Raw genomic sequence first — 23,030 nt, forward strand, 5'->3', positions numbered from 1 at the left:
CAAGGGGTGCTGGTTGCCAGGAGCTGAGGCAGCCCGGGAGTAAGCAAGCAAGCTGGCAAGGGAGTGCAGCCAGCCAGCCCTTGCTGTTGGGAATGGACAGACAAGTGCCAGGCAGTGTGAGGAGCAGTGGCGTAGCGTGGGTTGTCAGCACCCGGGGCAAGGCAAGTAATTTGCGCCCCCTAACCCATGGATTTGCGCCCCCTAACCAGTGGATTTGCGCCCCCTAACCCCCAGATGTTGCGCCCGGTGCGCCCGGCCCCCCCTGCACCCCCCACGCTACACCACTGGTGAGGAGGCACCTCTCTTTGGGGCAGGGGGAGCTCAGAGGCCAGGGGTGGCGGCAGCGGCTGCCCAGACGACTCCCAAGGAGAGAGGAGAGGAGGTTGAGGGAACACTCCACAAGGGAGGGTGTTTGAAAAAGGGTGAGAGGCTGCCAGCTCTGCAGGCAAGGGGTGGCATAACTGGGCTCCTGAGCCCCACTGGGGTGCCGCAGAATGTAGTTGGCCAAGGGAGCCGTGGAATCAAAACAGTTAAAAAACCTCTGGCCTAGCCAAACATAGAACGTACACGTGGTGTCTGTACTGATGAGCGCATGATTGCATAAATCATGACTGTTTCCTCAGAAATGCATGCAGGTGGGAGCACATTCCTTTCAAAATCATGTGAGTTGTAATGGGGGGGGGGGAGAGAGCCATAGTCACACAAATGTGAGTAAATGTGAGTCATATTTTGTGTCACTGTGCAAGAAGCATTTTTGTGGATGTCAGAACCTGGGTAAAAAGCAGCCCTATGCAAGGAGAAGCTGTGGGGAGGAGGAGGAGGAGGAGGAGAGAGGGAGGGAGCATCAAAATTAAATGTCTAAAACCTCAGTTTCTAACACTGGTCCCTTCCAACTCCATAGTTCTATGATTCTATGAAACACAGGTTTGTTATGGAGCCCAGATCATATGCCACTGTTTGTGGTTCATTTCCTGTCTCGTTTCAATTTCCCTTTGCTCTCATTTGAAATCTCAAAAGTTATTGACCCAGTCAAGACCTGGTCGCGTTATTCTTTTCTTGGCAAGTGAAAGTGAAGCGTGCTGGAGGTCAACGCAGCCTTTATTCCCCCTCCCCCAGCTGCTGCATGTCATGACCTGATGTTTGTGCTGAGCTCAGTGCTGAGGCCTCCATTGAGACATCTTTCCCAGGCAGTGCTAGCTATCGATTTGTCGGCGGTGCTGAGTCAGTGTAACCAGCTAAAGGCTTCCCTTCCCTCTTTCCCTGGGGGTCTCCACTGACCTTGCGCTCTCAGCAACCCAAGTCATGCACACGGCTGAGCTTTATTCATTTGTCAATTTGGCTCTGGGCAGCAAAGAACAGCTAATCCGAGATGACCCCACTGCATTGCTACAAGATGGAGACCTCCCACTCAGGCATGTCGAAAGACCAGAACGGCAGGAGCAGTGAGCTCAGATGACAAAACCAAAGCATGAGGAGGAAGTTGAGCATATAACTGACATTTAGGGATCCTAAAAATCAAATAACATTTGTGCTGGGTTTTTGTGCTACCCTCCCCCCCCCTTGTAAAACCTAATTTAAACTGACTTTGATCTGCCATCAAATTACATTAATACTGTCTCATTGCAGGGGAGGACGGTTATGAATAGAATTAAGAAAACAAGCCAATACAACTTGCTTGGGCATATTCTTTTGAGTTTTCTTGTAATTAGCTTTTGTCACATCTTCCTATTTCTGTCATCACGATTATTTGTTGAGTCTGGTGCTAGGAAGACTTTAAAGTGGCTTTTGGAGGATGCACACCCACGACAGACTGCATGTTAACAATCACATTTGGAGGTTTGATTATAGGTATTTGCAATCCCCCCCAGCTGGAGATGAAAAATAAATTTACCTCCACTCAGAATAGCTCAGATTCTGTTCTAAAGCAATGTTTGCCTGAGGTTGTTTGTCAAAGAAGAAGCTTTGTAGAGTGGCTGGGGAAACCCAGCCAGATGGGCGGGGTATAAATAAATAAATTATTATTATTATTATTATTATTATTATTATTATTATTATTATTATCAACCTTATTTTGTTCATAAAAGCATGAGTTTTTCTAAAGTGGTACGAGCTACTTTGGCTTGTCCCATTATAAAGGTTGAATGCTAGAGACTGAAGCAATTTGCTGACATAGTACCTGTTTCCTAGAATCCAGCATCTGCAAGGATCTAAATGAGGAGGGGGCTTTGCCAAAATGAAGTGAATTGATGTGCATACATAACCTACACAAATGCATATTTAAAAGTTAAGATTTAATAAGGGCTGTGATATAAGAAAAGACTGTAGTGAGAGTGCCTTGCAAGCAAAAGATCCCAGATTCGATCCCTGGCAAATCCAGTTTGACACCATGGAGAGCTGTTTTCCAGTTGGTGTAGAGTTTACAGTGTAGACAGTAAAAAGCTAGATGGACCAAATTTCAGATGTAGTAGAAGGGCAGCTTTACTAGGTTGTTTCCTCTTTTTAAAATAACAGCCATGCCAACAAAAAATATTGCAAACCTGGGGGGGGGGGAGGCAATCCTTCTGTGAGTCATATAGGTTCTAGATGACATATATACTGTAAGGACCTCATTAAAACGCTTAATGAAAAGTGATACAGATTGATGACCATTTACACCTAGGGGGAGAATAAATGGTTAATGGGCAGTAATTCTGAACTGGTACTAGCTCCCTTCTGTTCTTAGTTTGTTATACTTAATTTTTGCAATTGTACACTGGTTACATGCACCAGAGTCTTGCTGATTTGTCATACTGCTTGAATCTAAACACAGCACTTGGGAAATAAGCTGTACTGTTTGTACTTAGAATTGGGACGCTAAGCGGGCGTAAAATTTGGCACAGGTTAGTAGGCGACCAGTATCTCATGACATCTGTCATGCTATTTAGGAAATGCTTCTTTAACAGTTTCCAGGTACGGTGGATGCTCGAGTTGCGAACATGATCCACGCAGGATGCACATTTGCAACCCGCAGCATTTGCAACCTGCAGCGGCGTGTCTCCGCATGCACGGGTTGAGATTTGGCGCTTTTGTGCATGCGCAAAGCGCGATTTAGCACTTCTGCGCATGTGCGACTGCCGAAACCCGGAAGTAACACATTCCGGTACGTCCAGGTTTCAGTGGTCCGTAACCCAAAAAAACGCAACCTGAAGCGGCTGTAACCCGAGGTATGACTGTATAGGGAAGTTGGCCTTTCTGGTGTTGGTGATTTGCTTTATTGTATTGTCTGAAACAGAACAGCTATGTGGTGCAAAGTGACTTTGGCCACATTCGCGCAATATATTCAAAGCACTATGATGCCACTTTAAGCAGTCATGGCTTCTGGGAGCTGTACTTTATTAAGGGTGCTGAGAGTTGTTAGGAGAACTCTTAATTCCCTGCCCTGCCCCGCCCCAGCTACAGTTTCCAGAGTAGTTTAACAGTCAATCCCTCATATTAAGGAACTCTGGGAATCATAGCTCTGGGAGGGGAATAAAATCTCCTAACAACTCTCAGCACCCTTAAACTACAGCTCCCAGAATTCTTTGAGCCATGCCTGCTTAAGGTGGTACCATAGTCCTTTATGGTGTGAATGTGGCCTACTGTTTATCAGTTCATGTGAGAACTGGAAGGAGGGAATAAAAAGCAGGACCTTGAGAAAATCCAAATGGAAAAGAAGTATAAATGGAAACTGTTGAGAGGAATCTTTGAGCCTGGCACAGTAGTGTGTTGTTCCCCTTGTGAGTGTCTGTGCACTTAACATTTTGGATGATTTTCCCAGTACTGATGTAGCTCTTCTGTTTGCATTGTTGAGGTAACCAAGGTTTTAGTTTAGGAAAAACTGAGCCAGAGGGATGCCTCTGCATTTGTTTTGTGAGAAGGGACGTAGGAGACAGATTGCTGTGAAACAGACTGGATATTGCAGGGAAGCAAGATTGGTATTCGGTAATATTGTTTGACTGACTGAAGAAAGAAGGTCAGTGCTTGTGGAATCCCCTCCAAGAACTTCAGAGCACAGATGGAGAACCTCATATTTGCACATTCCCCCCAGACTCTCATTTGAGCTAACTAGGAGTGCAGAGCTCCCAAGAAATGAGATTACATTCTTAAAAATCTCTCATTAACATAATTAGCAAGTGTCACCAACCCTGGTAGATCTGACAGGAAGGCTCAGTGGGAGTTCAAGGGAAGACAAAGAAAAGGAATATTGATGATGTGGCAAAGCTGTGTCTGCTTCAGCAGGAAGAGGCAGGAGTCTTGATATCCTGGACTAAAAAGATAAGAGACATCCCAACTCTTGTTTTCTAGTCCGTGCCTATGAGCATTTGGTTTTGATCAGATCTGTAAAGTAGGGAGAACGGGATGCACCTAAAATCAGAATAGAAGCTGCTATGTACGCCCCCTTTATTTTTCTACGCAAATATGCTTCTATGTGTGAAAATATGTGAAAATTATTAGTACTTCTTAATGTGTGAAGTTCCCACATACTTGTATAGGGAAGGTATAATTGGCTGCAGTTTCCCAGCATGTGTACATCACATGTAAACATTGTGAAACCTCAAATGTTGAGGCTGCTGAAGAGGCCAGAGCCCATGTTGGCTGAGAGTCCTGGAAGACCTGCTCTCTGCCTTGCAGGCCTTTTTCCACCTGGCCTGGGAGGTCGGGGCCCGGACTGACTCCAACTGCAAAAGCTGAGGCTGCTGAACAGACGCTTGGTCTGGGGTGTTATTTGGCAGTTTAGCGGGGTTGTTACCGTTGAGTTTTGTATCTTTATTTTGGATATCTTTCCATTTATGTGGAAATTGTGCAGTGTGGTGTGTCTTTTTTAATGTTTTAATGTTGCTTTTGTTATGTTGTAGTTATGTATTTTTTGATGTTACAAGCCACCTTGAGCATGGTTTGATCTGAGGAAAAGTAGCATAAAAATAAAATTATATATGTATGTAAACACACTTGAGCCAATTGGCCATTACTTCTCGGCCTAACATGCTTCATAGGATTATTGTGATGGTAACACCCATGGAAGTAGCTGTGGAGGGTGCTTTCTTGCACAGGAAAGCTATAAACTGTGGAAACAGCCAGAATGCTGACCCTGAAAAGCCTTCTCTGTGCCAGGGAAAAATAAACTCAAAGCTGCAGGTTCCTAGGAGTCTCTCTGGTCCAGACGCTCTCTCTGTGTGAGGGTCACTCTTGTTAACAAAAGGGGAATGAATTATGCAGCAATTGGCAGTGCCAGATGGCGACTTCCCTGCTGTTTACATAAAGAGGGGAGGAGAGAGAATACAGGCACAGGCAGAAAGGAGCTGCACACTCAGACAGAGGGCAGATTTCACTATTACTCTGCTGCCATTTTGAAAGACAAAAGAGACTTATTTCCACTGCCCATTTGAAGGAGGGAGTTGGCTTCCCTCTTTCTTGGGAGACAATGGAAGAGTGCGCCTTTGGGGGTGAAGTCAAACTGTTGGAAGCGCCTGCTGTGGCTTATAGAGACCGATAAGGGAGAGACATGTTTTGTTGCAGGTGGGGCAGATGAAAGTGCCTGGTTGTGCTGCTGCAGATGCACCGTGGCGTTTCTTTTCTGTGTGTTCCTCCCATCAGTCATTCCTCCTCTGGTCACTGCTATGGATACACAACCTGACTGTCTGTTGAAAGAGGGAGACTGTGGCCACACCTTCACACCATACAGTTAAAGCACTATGATACCACTTTAAACATTAAACATGGCTTTCCTCAAAGAATCCTGGGATCTGTAATTTGTTAAGGGTGCTAAGAGTTGTTAGGAGATCCCTGTTCCCCGCTCAGAGCTACAGTTCTCAGAGTAGTTGAACCTTAATTTCCAAATTAGGGTGCTTCACACATACTTATTGTTTTATTTCATTGTTATATTTTTTATTTTTAAAAAATATGGGGGCTTGGTTTTTTAACTTTTGTATTTTTAATAATTATTTTATATTGTTTCATGTAAATCAGAAGTTTTTGTTGATTAAAGAGTATGTAAATCGTTTGCATGCATGCCACTTTAAAAAAGTTTATCACATGCAGCATGCAACGAGTTTAGTGAAACGAATTTGCTGTGCTTCTTCTACCTCACTGCCAACCATGTCCTGTTTAGGTTGATCATTAGAAACAAAGGAAGTTGGCAGGTGAAAACAAATGCTTACAGGCCTGAGCAATTCAGTGGCTGCCAATTCAGCTGGATGTCTGAAGATCTAAGCAGGACACTCCTGCTTCTCAAACCAGGTGTTTGTTTTGCAAGGGTTGGTGGGGTGTGGCAAGACACGTTTCACTGGATTATTACAAAGAATGATGTAAAGAATACCTGAGGGCCTGTACAGCTCAAGTCACTCAGTTTCCAAAACTTATTGTTTGTTTTTGTTTTGTAGCGGAGCTCAGACGGACTCCACCGCAGTGGTGATGATGGCTGATCCTGGTGTCTGGAACGGAGTCTAAATCTGGGAATGACTCTTCTCGGGTACGAATAAAAAAGAAACCACAAGTGTAAAGAGGATAGAGGATAGGCTCCTAAGTCCTGGTCATAGAGCGCAAGGCAGAGCTGCACTCAGATCCTGCTTGTGAGCTTCCCACAGGCATTGAGTTGCCATGGAGGACAGGAGGCAGGACTAGATGGGCCTTTGGCCTGATCCAGCAAGGAGGGCTCTTCTTAAGTGAGTTCACTGCAACTGGTGCTTTGCCTCCTCCCCAGCATTGGGACCATTTAAGAGCTGGTGGAAAACAAATACAATAATTGCTTTGCTGGTTCAGGCTGAGGTCTATGTAATCCAGCAGCCTATTGTTCATTGTTCTTGGTGACTTCAGAGTGAACAGGGCTGTACCCATGTCTTAACAGTTGAACTCCAAATCCCATCCTCCCTGACCGTTGGCTGGGCTGGCTGGAGCTGATGGGAGTTAGAGTACATCAAGGTCCAGAGGGTCGTAGGTTAGCCACCCCTGTTTTAACAGATGGGAGACAAGACACAGACCAAACAGTTAGTGCAATTTCACCCATATTTCCAAATTACACCAACACTTTGCTTCTCCATGGTCTTTTGGCTGTGCTTCACTAAACTATGGTTTGGCTTATCTTGTCATCCAAACCTGAGCTTGTGCTTTAGCTCTTCTGGACAAACCAGAAGCTATAAACCATAGGACGAACTTTGCTTACAGCTTTTATTAGTCTGGAAATGGCTAAATCACAACCCCAGATTCAGATGACACACTGTGCCAAATTGTGGCTTAGCACAGTGCAGCAGTGGACTGACCACAGTGCAGAGTAGCTGCACTCTCCTCTACCAGGGACTGCATGTGTGCTAAACTATGGTTTGGTATAGCATGGTGTGCAAACCAAGCCAGTATCTCTTTAGTTAGACATTTCCTGGTGGATTGCTGGATCATATTGCTTATTAGTTCAAGGATTGTATTGCATTTGGGTTTTTTAAATGATGTTATTTGCATATGTTATCTGTATTTGTATACTGAGTTTGCTGCATATCTTAAAGTCCATGATCTTTTACTGTTTTTAAAGTCTTTGGCTCCTTATTGTAAACCTCTTCAAAATATTTTATATATTGTAAGCAGCATGTAAGCTTACTAAATAAATAGAGCTTTTAAAGTCTCCTTCAACCCTGCCCCTCTTAACTTTACCCAGGTATTTTGCAGAGTAAAGCTCTCTAGGAGACCACCAACTTCATAGATGGACAGGATGTACAGAAGTGATCCTCTGGCAGGAAACTGGAGCTCCATCTCCCTGGATGACTCCATATTCCTGGATGCCCAAAACAACAGCACAGAGCAGTGCTTCAACGCCCATTCCCGCAGCTCTGTCCTGCAAGGGCTGCCGTTTGGCGGTGTACCCACGGTGCTTGCCCTCAACTTCATCATCTGGTTGGTGAGTAAAGACGGGAGGTCCTTAATATCTCATTATTAACCATGCATTACTCGGGATCCACATTGCTTCACATTCAGCTGGGATTGGGTTGGCTTCATCATTATTACATGAGCCGTTTGCTGTTGTTTCAATTCTGCCCAATATCTATGCATACATACTATTTGTATATACTATCCACAGTGGCTATAATTTGCCTTGGGGACGCAGGTGGCACTGTGGCCTAAACCACTGAGCCTCTTGGGCTTGCCGATCAGAAGGTCAGCGGTTCAAATTCCCACAACAGGGTGAGCTCCCGTTGCTCTGTCCCAGATCCTACCAACTTAGCAGTTTGAAAGCACACCGATGCAAGTAGATAAATGGTACTTCTGTGGCTGGAAGGTAAACGGTGTTTCCATGTGCTCTGGTTTCCATCACAGTGTTCCATCACGCCAGAAGCGGTTTAGTCATGCTGGCCACATGACACGGAAAGCTGCTATGGACAAACACCAGTTCCATCCGCCTGAAAGTGAGATGAGTGCCACAACCCCGTAGTCGCCTTTGACTGGACTTAACCATCCAGGGGTCGTTTACCTTTTTACCTTTTAATAATTTGCCTCCATTGTCAGAGTCAATATGCCTCTGACTACCAGTTTCTGGAAACAGTAGCTGTTGCTCTCAGGTTCTCCTCCCTGGTTTCCCACAGGCATCTGGTTGGCCACTGTGAGAACAGGATGCTGGACTTGATGGGCTCTTGGCCTGATCCAGCAGGCTATTCTTACGTTCTTCTTTCCAAAAATACAAATCACTGTCTTGTTTCCAAAAAGGGAAGCAGTTAGAAGAGAACACACTAAAAATGTTCCACACTGATAATAAAAGGGTAAAGGTAAAGGGGCCCCTGACCATTAGGTCCAGTCGTGACCGACTCTGGGGTTGCGGCACTCATCTCACTTTATTGGCCGAGGGAGCCGGCGTACAGCTTCCGGGTCATGTGGCCAGCATGACTAAGCCACTTCTGGCGAAACCAGAGGAGTGCACGGAAACACCGTTTACCTTCCCGCCGGAGGGGTACCTATTTATCTACTTGCACTTTGACGTGCTTTCGAACTGCTAGTTGGCAGGAGCAGGGACCGAGGAATAGGAGCTCACCCCTTCGCAGGGATTCAAACTGGATTTGAACCGCTGACCTCCTGATCGGCAAGTCCTAGGCTCTGTGGTTTAACACACAGCGCCACCCGCATTCCACACTGATAATAGCTTACCTTAAAAAGTCATATGCAGATATTTCTCCATCCTGAGTTTGCCATGTTATCAGTGCTGCTATATGTAGAATAACACTTGATGACACTGCTGTACACAGTTCATGTTACTCTGCTTCTAAAGAAGGTTGCTTCTTCCTGATAAAGCATAGGGTGGAGCTTCATGTTACAACATAAAACAGAACCCCCAGCCCCAAGTTAGCCTTATAACACTAACGTTGTGTGGTGGTGGGAGACTTGCTGGGGAAACTGCAAGTTGGGTAGGAAATTTTTAGTCTCTCCTCCATATTTTTCGCCTTTTCCAAGTCCAGGAGTCAACTTAAAAGGGAAATTTGTCTTGAGTGTTTGTGTTCTTTGCAAGGGAAGACCAGCAGGCATGATAAAGGTTAAACACTCCCTCTTCCTTCCTGGCCATTCATTCTCCCATCTCACTTTGACAGTATCTCAGCAAATGCAGGTTTGGGCATGAATTTTTGTTTAGCTAAGATCTTGTGCTGCCCTTTAACAAAATACCAAAATGTGTGAAAGCAGAAGTGTTCAGCAAGACAAATGGTGGTGGTGGTGGGGACCACCCCCTCCCGCCACAGAAACATGGACCTAATATGTGTGGAATATAGCACTTATGGAACACTTAACTCGCCATGGGAGGTGATAAGAGGAATCACAAAGAAAGATGGGTTTGACTCTGTAGGGTCTCGATTTATATCGTTGATTAAAAATAGTACAGTGGCCTCCCCTCAGTCTCAGTCATAGCAGCGACTATTGAGAAATTATCTTAACACTTAAGACTGAAGTATACCCTGTGGATGTGAGTTGAATTTGTAATGGAAAAGATTTTCCAAGTTTGTTTTGATGCCATGCGGATGACTGCATACAAGGTTTATTATTACTATTATTATTATTGTTATTATTATTAATTGAATTTCTTGGTTGCTTACAACTAAACAAACAAAAAAACTGCACATAGATACATTAAAAACAAGATGAAAAAGAAACACCTTTTTCCTCTTGTTTTTTAGCATCTCACCGTTTTCTAAAAGGCCACATATACAGTGGTACCTTGGGTTAAGAACTTACCGTATTTTTCGCTCCATAGGACGCACTTTTCCCCCTCCAAAAATGAAGGGGAAATGTGTGTGCGTCCTATGGAGCGAATGCAGGCTTTCGCTGAAGCCTGGAGAGTGAGAGGGGTCGGTGCGCATCGACCCCTCTCGCTCTCCAGGCTTCAGGAGAGCCCCAGCGCCAGCCCCACAAGGTCGGGGGACAGCGGGGAGGCGGAACGCCGCCATCCCACTGTCTCCCGATGTGGTTTGGAGGCTGACGGCGGGGAGAAGAGCGCTTCTCCCCGCTGCCAGCCCCTTAAGCTCCAGGGACAGCGGGGAGGCGCAGCGCGTCTTCCCGCTGTCCCCGGACCTGATCCGAAGGCTGGCGGCGTGGAGAAGAGCGCTTCTCCCCGCTGCCTGCCCCGCAAGCTCCGGGGAAAGCGGGGAGGCGCAGCGCGTCTTCCCGCTGTCCCCGGACCTGATCTGAAGGCTGGCGGCGTGGAGAAGAGCGCTTCTCCCCGCTGCCTGCCCCGCAAGCTCCGGGGACAGCGGGGAGGCGCAGCGCGTCTTCCCGCTGTCCCCGGACCTGGTCTGAAGGCAGGCGGTGGGGAGAAGAGCGCTTCTCCCCGCTGCCTGCCCCGCAAGCTCCGGGGACAGCGGGGAGGCGCAGCGCGTCTTCCCGCTGTTCCCAGATCTGGTCTGAAGGCAGGCGGTGGGGAGAAGAGCGCTTCTCCCCGCTGCCTGCCTCACAAGCTCCGGGGACAGCGGGGAGGCGCAGCGCGTCTTCCCGCTGTTCCCGGACCTGGTCTGAAGGCAGGCGGTGGGGAGAAGAGCGCTTCTCCCTGCTGCCTGCCCCGCAAGCTCCGGGGACAGCGGGGAGGCGCAGCGCGTCTCTCCCACCTTGCCGGCACCCAGAAGCTTGGGGCGCGCGGAGCTCCGCACGCCCCAAGCTTCGGGATTGGCGCAGCGCTCCGCTAGCCGTGGGAGAGCCGCACGAAGCTGCGCGGCTCTCCCACAGCTAGCGGAGACCTTGCCGGCACCCAGAAGCTTGGTGCGCGCTGAGCTCCGCACGCCCCAAGCTTCGGGATTGGCACAGCGCTCCGCTACCCGTGGGAGAGCTGCACGAAGCCGCGCGGCTCTCCCACGGCTAGCGGAGACCTTGCCGGCACCCAGAAGCTTGGGGCGCGCTGAGCTCCGCAAGCCCCAAGCTTCGGGATTAGCGCAGCGCTCCGCTAGCCGTGGAAGAGCCGCACGCAGCCGCGTGGCTCTCCCACGGCTAGCGGAGACCTTGCCGGCAGCCCGAAGCTTGGGGCGCGCTGAGCTCCGCACACCCCAAGCTTCGGGATTGGCGCAGCACTCCGCTAGCTGTGGGAAAACCGCGCGGCTCTCCCACAGCTAGCGGAGACCTTGCCGGCACCCAGAAGCGGGGGGCTCGCTGAGCTCCGCACACCCCAAGCTTCGGGATTGGCGCAGTACCCCGCTAGCCGTGGAAGAGCCGCGCGGCTCTCCCACAGCTAGCGGAGACCTTGCCGGCACCCAGAAGCTTGGGGCGCGCTGAGCTCTGCACGCCCCAAGCTTCGGCATTGGTGCAGCGCACCTGGGGGGGAAATAAAAAAATTTTCCTTTATTTCCCCCCCAAAAAACTAGGTGCGTCCTAAGGTCCGGTGCGCCCTATGGTGCGAAAAATACGGTAATTCTTTCTGGAGGTCTGTTCTTAACCTGAAACTGTTCTTAACCTGAAGCACCACTTTAGCTAATGGGGCCTCCCGCTGCCGCTGCACCGCCACTGCACAATTTCTGTTCTCATCCTGAAGCAAAGTTCTTAACCCGAGGTACTATTTCTGGGTTAGCGGAGTCTGTAACCTGAAGTGTATGTAACCGGAAGCGTATGTAACCTGAGGTACCACTGTAGTTAAACACCAAAGGTCTGGTTTTGCCTGGTGCCTAAAGATACGTAATGAAAGAACCAGGTGAGCCTCCCTGGGGCGAGCCACCAAGACCTTGTTCTTGTGTTGCCACATTCTGGACCTTACATAGAGCAGGCACACGAAGAAGCATTGCTGGGTCTGGGTTGGTTCATATGAGGAGAGGCTGTCCCTGAAGTATTGTAATCCTGAACCATTTAAGGCTTTATAGGTTAAAAAAGAAAACCAGGCTTCTGTCATGATGTGAGGCCATAGATAAAGGGGAAGGACACTTCTTAAGAGTGGGCTCCTCTCAGTCCCATGAAGAGGGTCCCCTAAGCTGTTGCTTTTCTGTCTCCTACTCCAGTTCCTCCTCCTGGTCTTCTCCTGCCTTCGGAAAGCAGCTTGGGACTATGGGCGCCTGGCCTTGCTTATGGACAATGACAGGTAAGAATGCAGCTTTCCTAAAAGGATGGAGAAGGTGAGGGCCTGAGAGAATAATAGGAGGGCAGTTTTCTGTTACCCAAAATAAGAGCCCCGTGTAATGCTGACTGGTGCTGCTGGGCTGGCAACAAGGGCAGCAGCCCCAAGATGGGATCCCAGTGGGCAAAGATGTCCTAGAATCCGCATGGCTGAGGGAGTGTAAGAATGATTGAAGGGGTCCCTCCGGTCCCTGCTGTACAACATGCATGGAACCCGGATCAAGTCAGCTTTCTTACCAAGGAAACAAAGTTTGCTAGTGCACATGAGCATGTGTTCACTGCTCTGACGGCAGAAACCTCAGAATGCAGCACAGCAGGAGGAATTCAGCAACACACCATTTTGATATTTTGAAATGTTTGTCTGGCAAACATTTCTGCTTGCCAGACAGAATGGTCTCCCCTTCCCTCTCCCCGCTCACTGTTTGGGGGGAGTGTGGTTCTGCCAACCCTCCAGCGTGGATATGGGGGAAGTGTGGGGAGAGGAGAGGGGAGAAAGCCCTGTTGCACTAGCAGAAACCCTTGTGCTGGCTTCTACTTGTGTACCAGGTTTGTTGAATCCAGCCAATTGAGATAGATAGATAGATAGATAGATAGAGTATTTTTCGCTCCATAAGACGCACCCGACCATAAGACGCACCTAGTTTTTAGAGGGGGGATGCAAGAAAAAAAAATTCTTTGAAGGGAGCGCTGAGCAGAGCCTGTATGCATCCCAGGCTCTGCTCAGCGCTCCCTTTCATGAGCCGTGAGGAGTGTGTGTGCGGCGCTTGCAGGCTTTTCCCCGATGGGCTGCCCTTCTCCCTCCTCTGGGAAAAGCCCCCAAGAGCCGCACACACGGCTCGGCTCTTGGGGGCTTTTCTGAGAGGTGGGGGAAGGGACAGAGCGGCTAAGCCAGAAGCTAGAACAGCAAGAGGGAGCGCTGCGCAGCGATCCCTCTCACTGTTCTGGCTTCTGGTATAGCCACATGGCCTGCATTCGCTCCATAAGATGCACACACATTTCCCCTTACTTTTTAGGAGGGAAAAAATACGTCTTGTAGAGTGAAAAATACGGTAGATAGATATAGTATTTTTGTTATCTGTATTTTCTTGTGTTAAGTGCAGTGCTTTGACATTTTATGTTTGTTGATCAGAATAAACAAAAGGATGTTCTAGCTACCTCCATTGTGTTTTAGAACTCTTGCCTATCGCCTTTGATAACGTTGCTTGAAGCAGTTTAGAAGAACTGTGTGAATCCGAAGTAGTAGCGGTTGTTGTTGTTTATTATTATTGGATCTAATTATTGTTATGATTTCTCTCCTACCACCCCTCCCCCTTTTTTAAAAATCAGCCGTTTTCCTCCAAGCACATGGAACTCCTATGAGTAATGATATGATGGTGACAATGGGACTGAAACATTGGGAAGATAGGAATTCTTGTGAAAGAAAGGAACCCCCACTTCTTTTAAAGGAGAACTTGGTCCAGCCCCCACAAGGGGCAGAAGGCTTTCCCAAAATTACCTCACTTTCTCACCTGAATTTCTCACAGTGAAAAGGAACAACGTTGTGTTTCCCTACCTGTACTTGGAGCTCCCTATCCTTGAGGGAACCTTTTAAAAAATCCATTGGAGGCAGTGGAGATCTTATTTTTCTTGTACAAATGACCTGAACCTATACAAGTGAAAGAGAATTCCAAGAAATGTGTTAACAGGTTTCCGATCAGATGAGTTTGCCCTTCCTTCATTGAGTTGGATTAGGACTTATTCCTACTCAAAGTAAACCCATTGACTTCAATGGGATTTAAATTTTATGTTTCGGTGAGCTTTGAGTAGGACTAAGCCTCCAACCTAGTGTGGGTTTTTTTTAAAAAAAAGAAAATCAAAATGGACCCACCCAATCTTCACCTTACAGTAGCTTTCCTTTCCTTCACAAGACATTTCCTGTAGGGATTATACTCAAATGGCATGGAATAGCTTCTGGTCACGCTCTTCTAGAAAGTTCTCCTAATCCTTACTGTCTGGGATGTTGGCTATCTGGTGATGGTGGGATTGTTTGGTTATGGTTTTGTTCCCAATCAGGAGGTGAAAAAAATTACTTCTGGTGTTTACACGTGTGGGGCATGGGAAACGGTCAAAGTCAACATCTGACACTTTCAAATTTGTTTTTTACAATATCACACTAACGTTGTGGTTCATGATTTTAGTTGATTTCAAGTGCTGTCCTTCATTCTAAAATGACACACTTCCATTGTACACAGTGGGCATCTCTTATTTCAGACACCACAGCTCTGAAATAACCATTGTTGAAATTCTGATCCAGGATTCCTGTTCTAATGTCACTTGAGATTATTTCTGCTGCATCTTCATCTAAAGGGTCTGTCACTTTCCACTGGTAGTTTGATTTGGCTCTGGGTGTCATTTATCCCTTCCCTTTATAGTGCTCCTTTCCTAGATAGTAATAGCAAAGAAGCTGAGGTAAGTTTTTGTTCAAATCAGATTCCCCCCTATTGTTCATGAACTTTGGTTCTCCAACCGCAGTCCTAGGAAAGAGTGGCTGTTGATATGGATCCCGGCCTACTTGCAAAGTGCACATTGGAAGTGGGTGGGAGTCAAAATTCACAGTCTTAAAGAACCCCCACCATTCTGGTTTGCCAGGAAAATCACTGAGCAGAGCTCAGTACCATGTTGGCTATTATATGTGTTCATTTAGAGTGCTAAGTAGGTTGAGCAGCAGCAGGAGGAAGCAAAGTCCTGCTATATCCTCCACAAAATTCTGCCCTTGCCCAATTTCCTTTTCACAGGGAATTTTCTTTCCTCATCCCAGTACTGCAAACATTGGCTTTGTGCTGGATTAGTGAGGTCGTATCTGTGATGATGTAACAGATTCAATGATGTCACTTTCCTGGAGCAGAGGCAGGAACTGTGCAGCCATCTATAACCACTATAACCTCTAATAGTGAAAAAGAAATGGAGGAAAATGCTTGGTCTCCCTGTGGTAGCAGAATCCAGGCTGAATTCGGGTGATGGAGAATTGAAGGGCATAGAACATCTGCTTTGCACCAAGAGGGTCTCTGATAGCCCTGAGCTTCTAGCTGCTCAAAAAGAGCCTGGTACATTGGCATGATAAATATTGTCAAATATTTGTCAAATATTGTTGAAAGGTTCAAGTTGGTGGTCTGACAGCTAAAGAAGTCCATGGCTTTTGCAGAACCCCAAACTCATACAAACACATTTTTTCTGTTCCACCTACACGGACCTCTCCCTTGCCCTACACGCTTTGAACTTAGGAGGCTCTTTTGCTAGGAGCAAGCAGGGTTGGGGCAATGGAACACGTTTTAATAGTTTAATTGACTGATTCCATGCAGTCAGGAGCATGTGGCATATGTGGATATGTACATCCACAGTGCATTTCATTTAAGATGTTTCTGCTTTTGGCTGCCAGGGAGCCTCCTTCCCCTTCAAGCCAGTACACAACAATACTTGTGAAACTGAAACTGCTTCATTCATTGGAGAAGAGGAGACACTTGATCCCTAGTGGCTTTCTTGAGCTTTAACATAATAATGGAGTTCTGTTGGTGCAGCTTAAAAATGCCCACTTTGTCTTTCTCTCTCACCCTTCCTCTTGCGGTCCTCTCTGCTTTCCTGGGTTGTGGGGTGAAGGCACTTAAAAGTTGGTCTGATCAGAATAATGTTTTTCTTTCTCCTCTTTCCTTTTTCTTCTTCCCCAACTCTCATCCATCCTGACCTCCTCTCTTCTTCTTTGCTCCCTCTGTGCTTCTCCCAACCACATGCTCTTTCTTTCTGCCTCTCTTGCTGGATACATGAAGCCTCACATCGCTCTTCTATGGAGAGCAAAGTGAAAAGGAGAAATCCCCATCAGAGACCAGCCCACTGGACGCTGACAACAAAGATGTGGTAAGCTTAAGTGGGGAAATTAGGATGGAGCCTCATTCTGCTGAAAGGACCTACTGTCACTGTATGTAAATTGGGTCAACCAGACATTCAAGAAAGGGTGGGGGGAGTAGAGGTGACTAATGTTTTCAGAGTGAATAGTGCTTTTCTGGAAACCCGCCAATTACGCCATGATATTATTCATCATAAGGCAGACAAATAGGAGGTGATGCTTGGTAGCCTAATGATCTTTATGAATTGCTTTCACTATTTCTAATCCTGCCATTTTCTGAAAAACTGTTCATCGGATTACATTGTTCTTATCTGGAACGTAACAGTGAAACATTGGCTCCCAGTACATTTCTGAGCACAATTCAAAGTGTTGGTGCTGACCTTTAAAGCCCTAAACGGCCTTGGTCCTGTATACCTGAAGGAGCGTCTCCACCCCCATCGTTCTGCCCGGACACTGAGGTCCAGCTCCAAGGGCCTTCTGGCGATTCCCTTACTGTGAGAAGTGAGGTTACAGGGAACCAGGCAGAAGGCCTTCTTGGTAGTGGCCCCGCCCTGTGGAATGCCCTGCCACCAGATGTCAATGAAATAAACCATCGGACTTTTAGAAGACATCTGAAGGCAGCCCTGTTTAGGGAAGCTTTAATTTTTGATGTTTTATCGTGTTTTTAATATTCTGTTGAGAACCGCCCAGAGTGACTGGGGAAACCCAGCCAGATGGGTGGGATATAAATAACAAATAATACTAATTATTTATTTATTAAGAGCCAAGCTGCATCAGACAAATGGTCCATCTCTCCAAGTCTACTGCCTTTGACAGTGACTAGTACTGTACTGGGTTTTTCTGTGAAAATGCACAGGGAAAGCAAAGGGCACTTACTTGTGTGTTCTTTCTCTTAATGTTTATCTAGGATCATGCTCAGTTACATTGATCTGCACCATATAATTCCAACACAGTTGCAAATGCAGACATAGCCCTAATTTTTGGAGATTGGTAGGAACATCAATAGATCAGCGGTTCTTGCCTAATTGATATCTTTCTGTTTCTCCAACTTCCATTCTAGGGATTCTGTTCCTGGCTCCTGTCAGTCTACCAGATGAAGTGAGTACATGCTACTTTTGGGTGATGACTATTACATGTCTTATTCCAACTTTTTATGTAATTAAATCCTAACACCGTTGCCGTTTTTCGTCAGCCATATTACTCCGCTAGATGTGCGGACACGAATCCCTATCAAACATGGTTGTAAAGCCACTGCTTAGTCATCCATTTTGCATTGGACCTGAGAATGTGATGATCTCTGTTGTTTTGATGATTTCTTTCTCTCAAGAAAGGAAAGGAGGGGAAACAGATGGGATTTTGTGGCTCTGTGCTGACATGCCTTCATCTCTCTCTCTCTCTCTCTCTCTCTCTCTCTCTCAAGGGATGAGGAAATCCAAAGCAAGTGTGGAATCGATGCCACCACCTACCTCTCCTTCCAGCGGCATGTCTTGGTGCTGCTTCTGATCATCTGCGTGCTCTCAGTGGCTGTGGTCCTCCCTGTCAACTTCTCTGGGGATCTCTTGGGTACGTAGACTGCGCCAGGGCAGGGCACAGAAACCCCTCCAGTTGCTCTCCCACAATGTAATTAGTGGTGTGTGGCGACAGAGCTGCATTTGGACCCCAGGCCCGAGGGACCCTTGTCAGCATCCTTGTACTAAGAGCCCCAAAATGCTGTTGTTTGCATAATGTTGGAGGCATGGCTGTGGAAATGAGGGGATTTCTTTAAAGGCACCTCTTCTGACAATGCCCTCTGGTGTCTGTGACAACTCATATCTCTCTCTCTCTCTCTCTCTCTCTCTCAGGGAAGCATCCAGCTAACTTTGGCCGAACCACAATTGCGAATGTCCCCAAAGAGTACGTGATTTCTTTTCCTCAGAGTTCTGATGTTTTTGCTGCATGTAGTGATGACCGTTGGGAACAAATGAGGACCATTTACAAACCAAGAGTCCTTCATCAGCATGTCCTGGATCCATTTTTCTTGACATTATAATCCCTGTGTGTGTATGCATGTGGTAAGGTGGCCGCTGTGGTCTAAACCACTGAGCCTTTTGGGCTTGCCGATTGTAAGGTCGGCAGTTCGAATCCACGCAACAGGGTGAGCTCTCGTTGCTCTGTCACAGCATCTGCCAACCTAGCAATTCAAAAGCAAGTAGATAAATGGGTACTGCTGTGGCAGGAAGGTAAACAGTGTTTCCATGCGCTCTGGCACTCATCACAGCGTTCTGTTGCACCAGAAGCGGTTTAGTCATGCTGGCCACATGACCCGGAAAGTTGTCTGTGGACAAACGCTGGCTCCCTCGGCCTGAAAGCGGAGTTGAGCGCCACACCCCATAGTTGAATTTGACTGGACCAGGGGTCATTTACCTTTACCCTATGCATGTGTACCCATGTATGTACCTGGTCTGTGCAGTTGGTATGAGCAATAAGTATTTAGGTGGAAACCACAAACAGGAAATGTTTTTATCCTCCACAGCAAAGGGAATAATATCAAATCCGCCAGGGTTGGTCACTGGCTGCAAGAATTCTTTTGAACATTGCTACAACCTCATGGCCCCTTCATGGATCACTGCCTTGCCATGGCGAAGGGGCTTGAAGAACTCAGAGAAGCTATGAGCTATGCCGAGCAGGGCACCCAAGATGAACAGGTCATAGTGGAGAGTTTTGACCAAACGTGATCCACCTGGAGGAGGAACCGCCAAGCCACTCCAGTATCCCTGCCCATGGACAAAGGCAACAGGCATATAAAAGTTATGACGCTGGAAGATGAGCCCCTCAGGTCGGAAGGCGTCCAACATGCTACTGGGGATGTGGTCAAAAGTGAGATGGCAAGAATAAATATTGACATCCTGGGCATCAGTGAACTAAAATGGACGGGAATGGGCGAATTCAGTACGGATGACCATCATATCTACTACTGTGGGCAAGAAACCCGCAAAAGAAATGGAGTGGCCATCATAGTCAACGAAAGAGTGGCAAAAGCTGTACTGGGATGCAATCTCAAAAATGATAGAATGATCTCGATACGAATCCAAGGCAGACCTTTTAACATAACAGTAATCCAAGTTTATGCACCAACTACTGGTGCTGAAGAAACTGAAATTGACCAATTCTATGAAGACTTACAACACCTTATTGAAGTGACACCAAAGAAGGATGTTCTTCTCATTATAGGGGATTGGAATGCTAAAGTAGGGAATCAAGAGATAAAAGGAACAACTGGCAAGTTTGGCCTTGGAGAGCAAAACGAAGCAGGGCAAAGGCTAATAGAGTTCTGTCAAGAGAACAAGCTGGTCATCACAAACACGCTTTTCCAACAACACAAGAGACGACTCTACACATGGACATCACCAGATGGGCAGCATCAAAATCAGATTGATTATATTCTCTGCAGCCAAAGATGGAGAAACTCTATACAGTCAGCAAAAACAAGACCTGGAGCAGACTGTGGCTCAGATCATCAGCTTCTTATAGCAAAATTCTACAAGGAAGGCTCAAGCAGTATGTGGACCGAGAACTCCCAGAAGTGCAAGCTGGATTTAGAAAAGGCAGAGGAACCAGAGACCAAATTGTAAACATGCGCTGGATTATGGAGAAAGCTAGAGAGTTCCAGAAAGAAATCTCCTTCTGCTTCATTGACTATGCAAAAGCCTTTGACTGTGTCGACCACAGCAAACTATGGCATGTTCTTAAAGAAATGGGAGTGCCTGATCACCTCATCTGTCTCCTGAGAAATCTCCTTGTGGGACAAGAAGCTACAGTTAGAACTGGATATGGAACAACTGATTGGTTCAAAATTGGGAAAGGAGTACGACAAGGCTGTATTTTGTCTCCCTGTTTATTTAACTTATATGCAGAATTCATCATGCGAAAGGCTGGGCTGGATGAATCCCAAGCAATCCCAGATTGCTGGAAGAAATATCAACAACCTCAGATATGCAGATGACACAACCTTGATGGCAGAAAGTGAGGAGGAATTAAAGAACCTTTTATTGAGGGTGAAAGAGGAGAGCGCAAAATATGGTCTGAAGCTCAACATCAAAAAAACGAAGATCATGGCCACTGGTCCCATCACCTCCTGGCAAATAGAAGGGGAAGAAATGGAGGCAGTGAGAGATTTTACTTTCTTGGGCTCCATGATCACTGCAGATGGTGACAGCAGCCACGAAATTAAGAGACGCCTGCTTCTTGGGAGGAAAGCAATGGCAAACCTAGACAGCATTTTAAAAAGTAGAGACATCACCTTGCCAACAAAGGTCCCTATAGTAAAAGCTATGGTATTCCCAGTAGTGATGTATGGAAGTGAGAGCTGGACCATAAAGAAGGCTGATCGCCAAAGAATTGATGCTTTTGAATTATGGTGCTGGAGGAGACTCTTGAGAGTCCCATGGACTGCAAGAAGATCAAACGCATCCATTCTTAAGGAAATCAGCCCTGAGTGCTCACTGGAAGGACAGATCGTGAAGTTGAGGCTCTAATACTTTGGTCACCTCATGAGAAGAGAAGACTCCATGGAGAAGACCCCGATGTTGGGAAAGATGGAGGGCACAAGGAGAAGGGGACGACAGAGGACAAGATGGTTGGACAGTGTTCTCGAAGCTACAAACATGAGTCTGACCAAACTGCGGGAGACAGTGGAAGACAGGAGTGCCTGGCGTGCTCTGGTCCATGGGGTCACAAAGAGTCGGACACAACTAAACGACTAAACAATAACAACAACAACAACCTCATGGCAACAAATTCAGGGTCACTGTTTTTATGCACTGTGCAATTTTCTTGTCTACTGCTGGTCTTTGACCTGTTCCCCATATTTCCATCCCCAACATGCATGACTCTGTGATGATCTCAATGCGTAGAGAAAAAAGATCCAGAAACTAAGGTTCTACTTGGTTCCTTCTTTTACAACTATTGGGAAGCTTTTTGTGTGTGTAATTTGGGGTACTTCTGGGCTAGCCCTCTCTCCATGAAACTGTGATATTGTTATGTGAGGGTGGAACTTGTTGCCTACTTCCCATAATGAGGGATTCTAGGTGTTCCTCAAGAAACAGTTGCAGCTTCCTTATCTTCTGGCCAAGATCCCTTTTGGAAAAAATGTATTTCCTTTTGTCTCCTGTAGTGACCGTCTCCTGTGGCTGCACAGCATCTTTGCCCTCCTCTATTTCATCATCACTGTGCTCTGCATGGCTCATCACTCCATCCAACTTGAATACAAGGAGAATGAGAAGGTGAGAAATTCAGTGGCCCCATTCACGCCTTCCCCTTCTGCCCTCTCAGAGAAACTCTGGGCAATGAGGTGTTTTCATTGTCCTTTGCTAAGGGAGATCCTTGGGTCCAAAGCTGGTTTCAAGAAGTTCACACTGGTATGGTTAGACTGTTGGATTTTGCTCTGGAAGGAGGTGGGTTGAAATCCCAAGCCAGCTGTAAACTAATTAACCAGGTGGCCTTTCGCAAATTGCTCAGAAAACCAGTGAGGCAAGCGTCTTATGTAGGAAAGACTCCTATATAAACAGTAATTTTTTACATTTTTATTAATGTTATGAATTAGCTGCAAGTGGGAAGGTTAATTTAATTCAAAAGAGAGAATGGATCCCAGTATGTTTCAGTCAGGTCACCATCCACTGTTGGGGAATTTTGGAGTCTGGTGCCTGTGTCCTTAATGAGAGCTGTAGACCAAAAATGAGAACTCCCTCTTGGGTTCCATTTATTTTAATTTTCATGCCATCCCATAACAAAATTATTTGGGTGGGCTACAGTAAGTATAAAAAAAAATACAAAAGAAAGAAAGCCATAAAATAAAGCAGCATAAATATGTGTTTAACAGCTCTTAATGCCTTGGCAAAATTTCAGAATTAAGCTTTATCTGTACAGAATTCTGGATACCCTGCTTATTTGCTGGGTATCCAGAATGGTCCTGTTGCTCTCAGGTGTCTCCTTTTTTCAGGGACTTTCTCCCTTTCTTCTCCCTAAGGTGGCCCGGACCCTGATGGTTACCAGGATTCCCAAAGATATTATGGATCCCTCCCTTGTCATCAAACATTTCCAGTAAGTGCAACTATAAGCTGATATCCATGCCTCTAAACACATCCCCTTTCTTCTCTAGCTAGTAATAGTCACTCACTGAAGGTGGATGGGAGACTGCCTGGGTACCACTTATACAACATCCTGGGTCCCAAGATGGGTGAAATGTGGGATATAAATATACAAAAATAAAATAAATACATTCATAAGGTAATGTCCCATTTTTAACCAATCGCTGCTACAACAGCTTTCTAAAGAGGTATTTTGTATTTCATGGTACCATCCCAGTCTCCGTTCCCTTGTGACGCCAGGGATGGGATGGGCAGGATTGATCAAGCTCCATCACTTCCTTTTCACAGGTGAGCATGTTCCTTAAATATCTTGATTGTCTCTTCTCAACAGTGAGGCTTACCCAAGCTGCACAGTGACTGGTGTCCAGTTCTGTTCTGATGTTCGCACACTGATGAAGTTGGATTCAGAGAGGTGGGTGTGTTGTTTTTCTGCTGTGACCTGGATTTCTCTAATCTCCTTGGAT

General features: G+C 46.5%; 1 protein-coding gene across 8 annotated transcripts in view; it reads left to right on the forward strand.

Annotated features, from left to right (window-relative positions):
* TMEM63C (transmembrane protein 63C) overlaps positions 1-23,030 on the forward strand; it is a 69,021-nt gene that overhangs the window by 25,700 nt on the left and 20,291 nt on the right. For 3 of the 8 annotated variants that reach the window (XM_083447901.1, XM_083447902.1, XM_083447903.1), the window contains 10 exons: positions 6,409-6,487; positions 7,661-7,900; positions 12,450-12,529; positions 16,365-16,452; positions 17,502-17,539; positions 17,862-18,004; positions 18,283-18,334; positions 21,594-21,702; positions 22,446-22,519; positions 22,898-22,978. In XM_083447901.1, coding sequence (XP_083304027.1) covers positions 7,706-7,900; positions 12,450-12,529; positions 16,365-16,452; positions 17,502-17,539; positions 17,862-18,004; positions 18,283-18,334; positions 21,594-21,702; positions 22,446-22,519; positions 22,898-22,978 — 860 coding nt within the window. In that variant the 5' untranslated portion in view covers positions 6,409-6,487; positions 7,661-7,705. Of the gene's footprint in view, positions 1-6,398; positions 6,488-7,660; positions 7,901-12,449; positions 12,530-13,890; positions 13,924-16,364; positions 16,453-17,501; positions 17,540-17,861; positions 18,005-18,282; positions 18,335-21,593; positions 21,703-22,445; positions 22,520-22,897; positions 22,979-23,030 lie in introns of all 8 variants that reach the window. The other 5 variants (XM_083447896.1, XM_083447897.1, XM_083447900.1 and 2 more) reach the window with 3 other exon arrangements.

Source organism: Podarcis tiliguerta (assembly GCF_965153285.1).
Source record: "Podarcis tiliguerta genome assembly, chromosome: 1".
NCBI classification, from domain to species: Eukaryota; Metazoa; Chordata; class Lepidosauria; order Squamata; family Lacertidae; genus Podarcis; species Podarcis tiliguerta.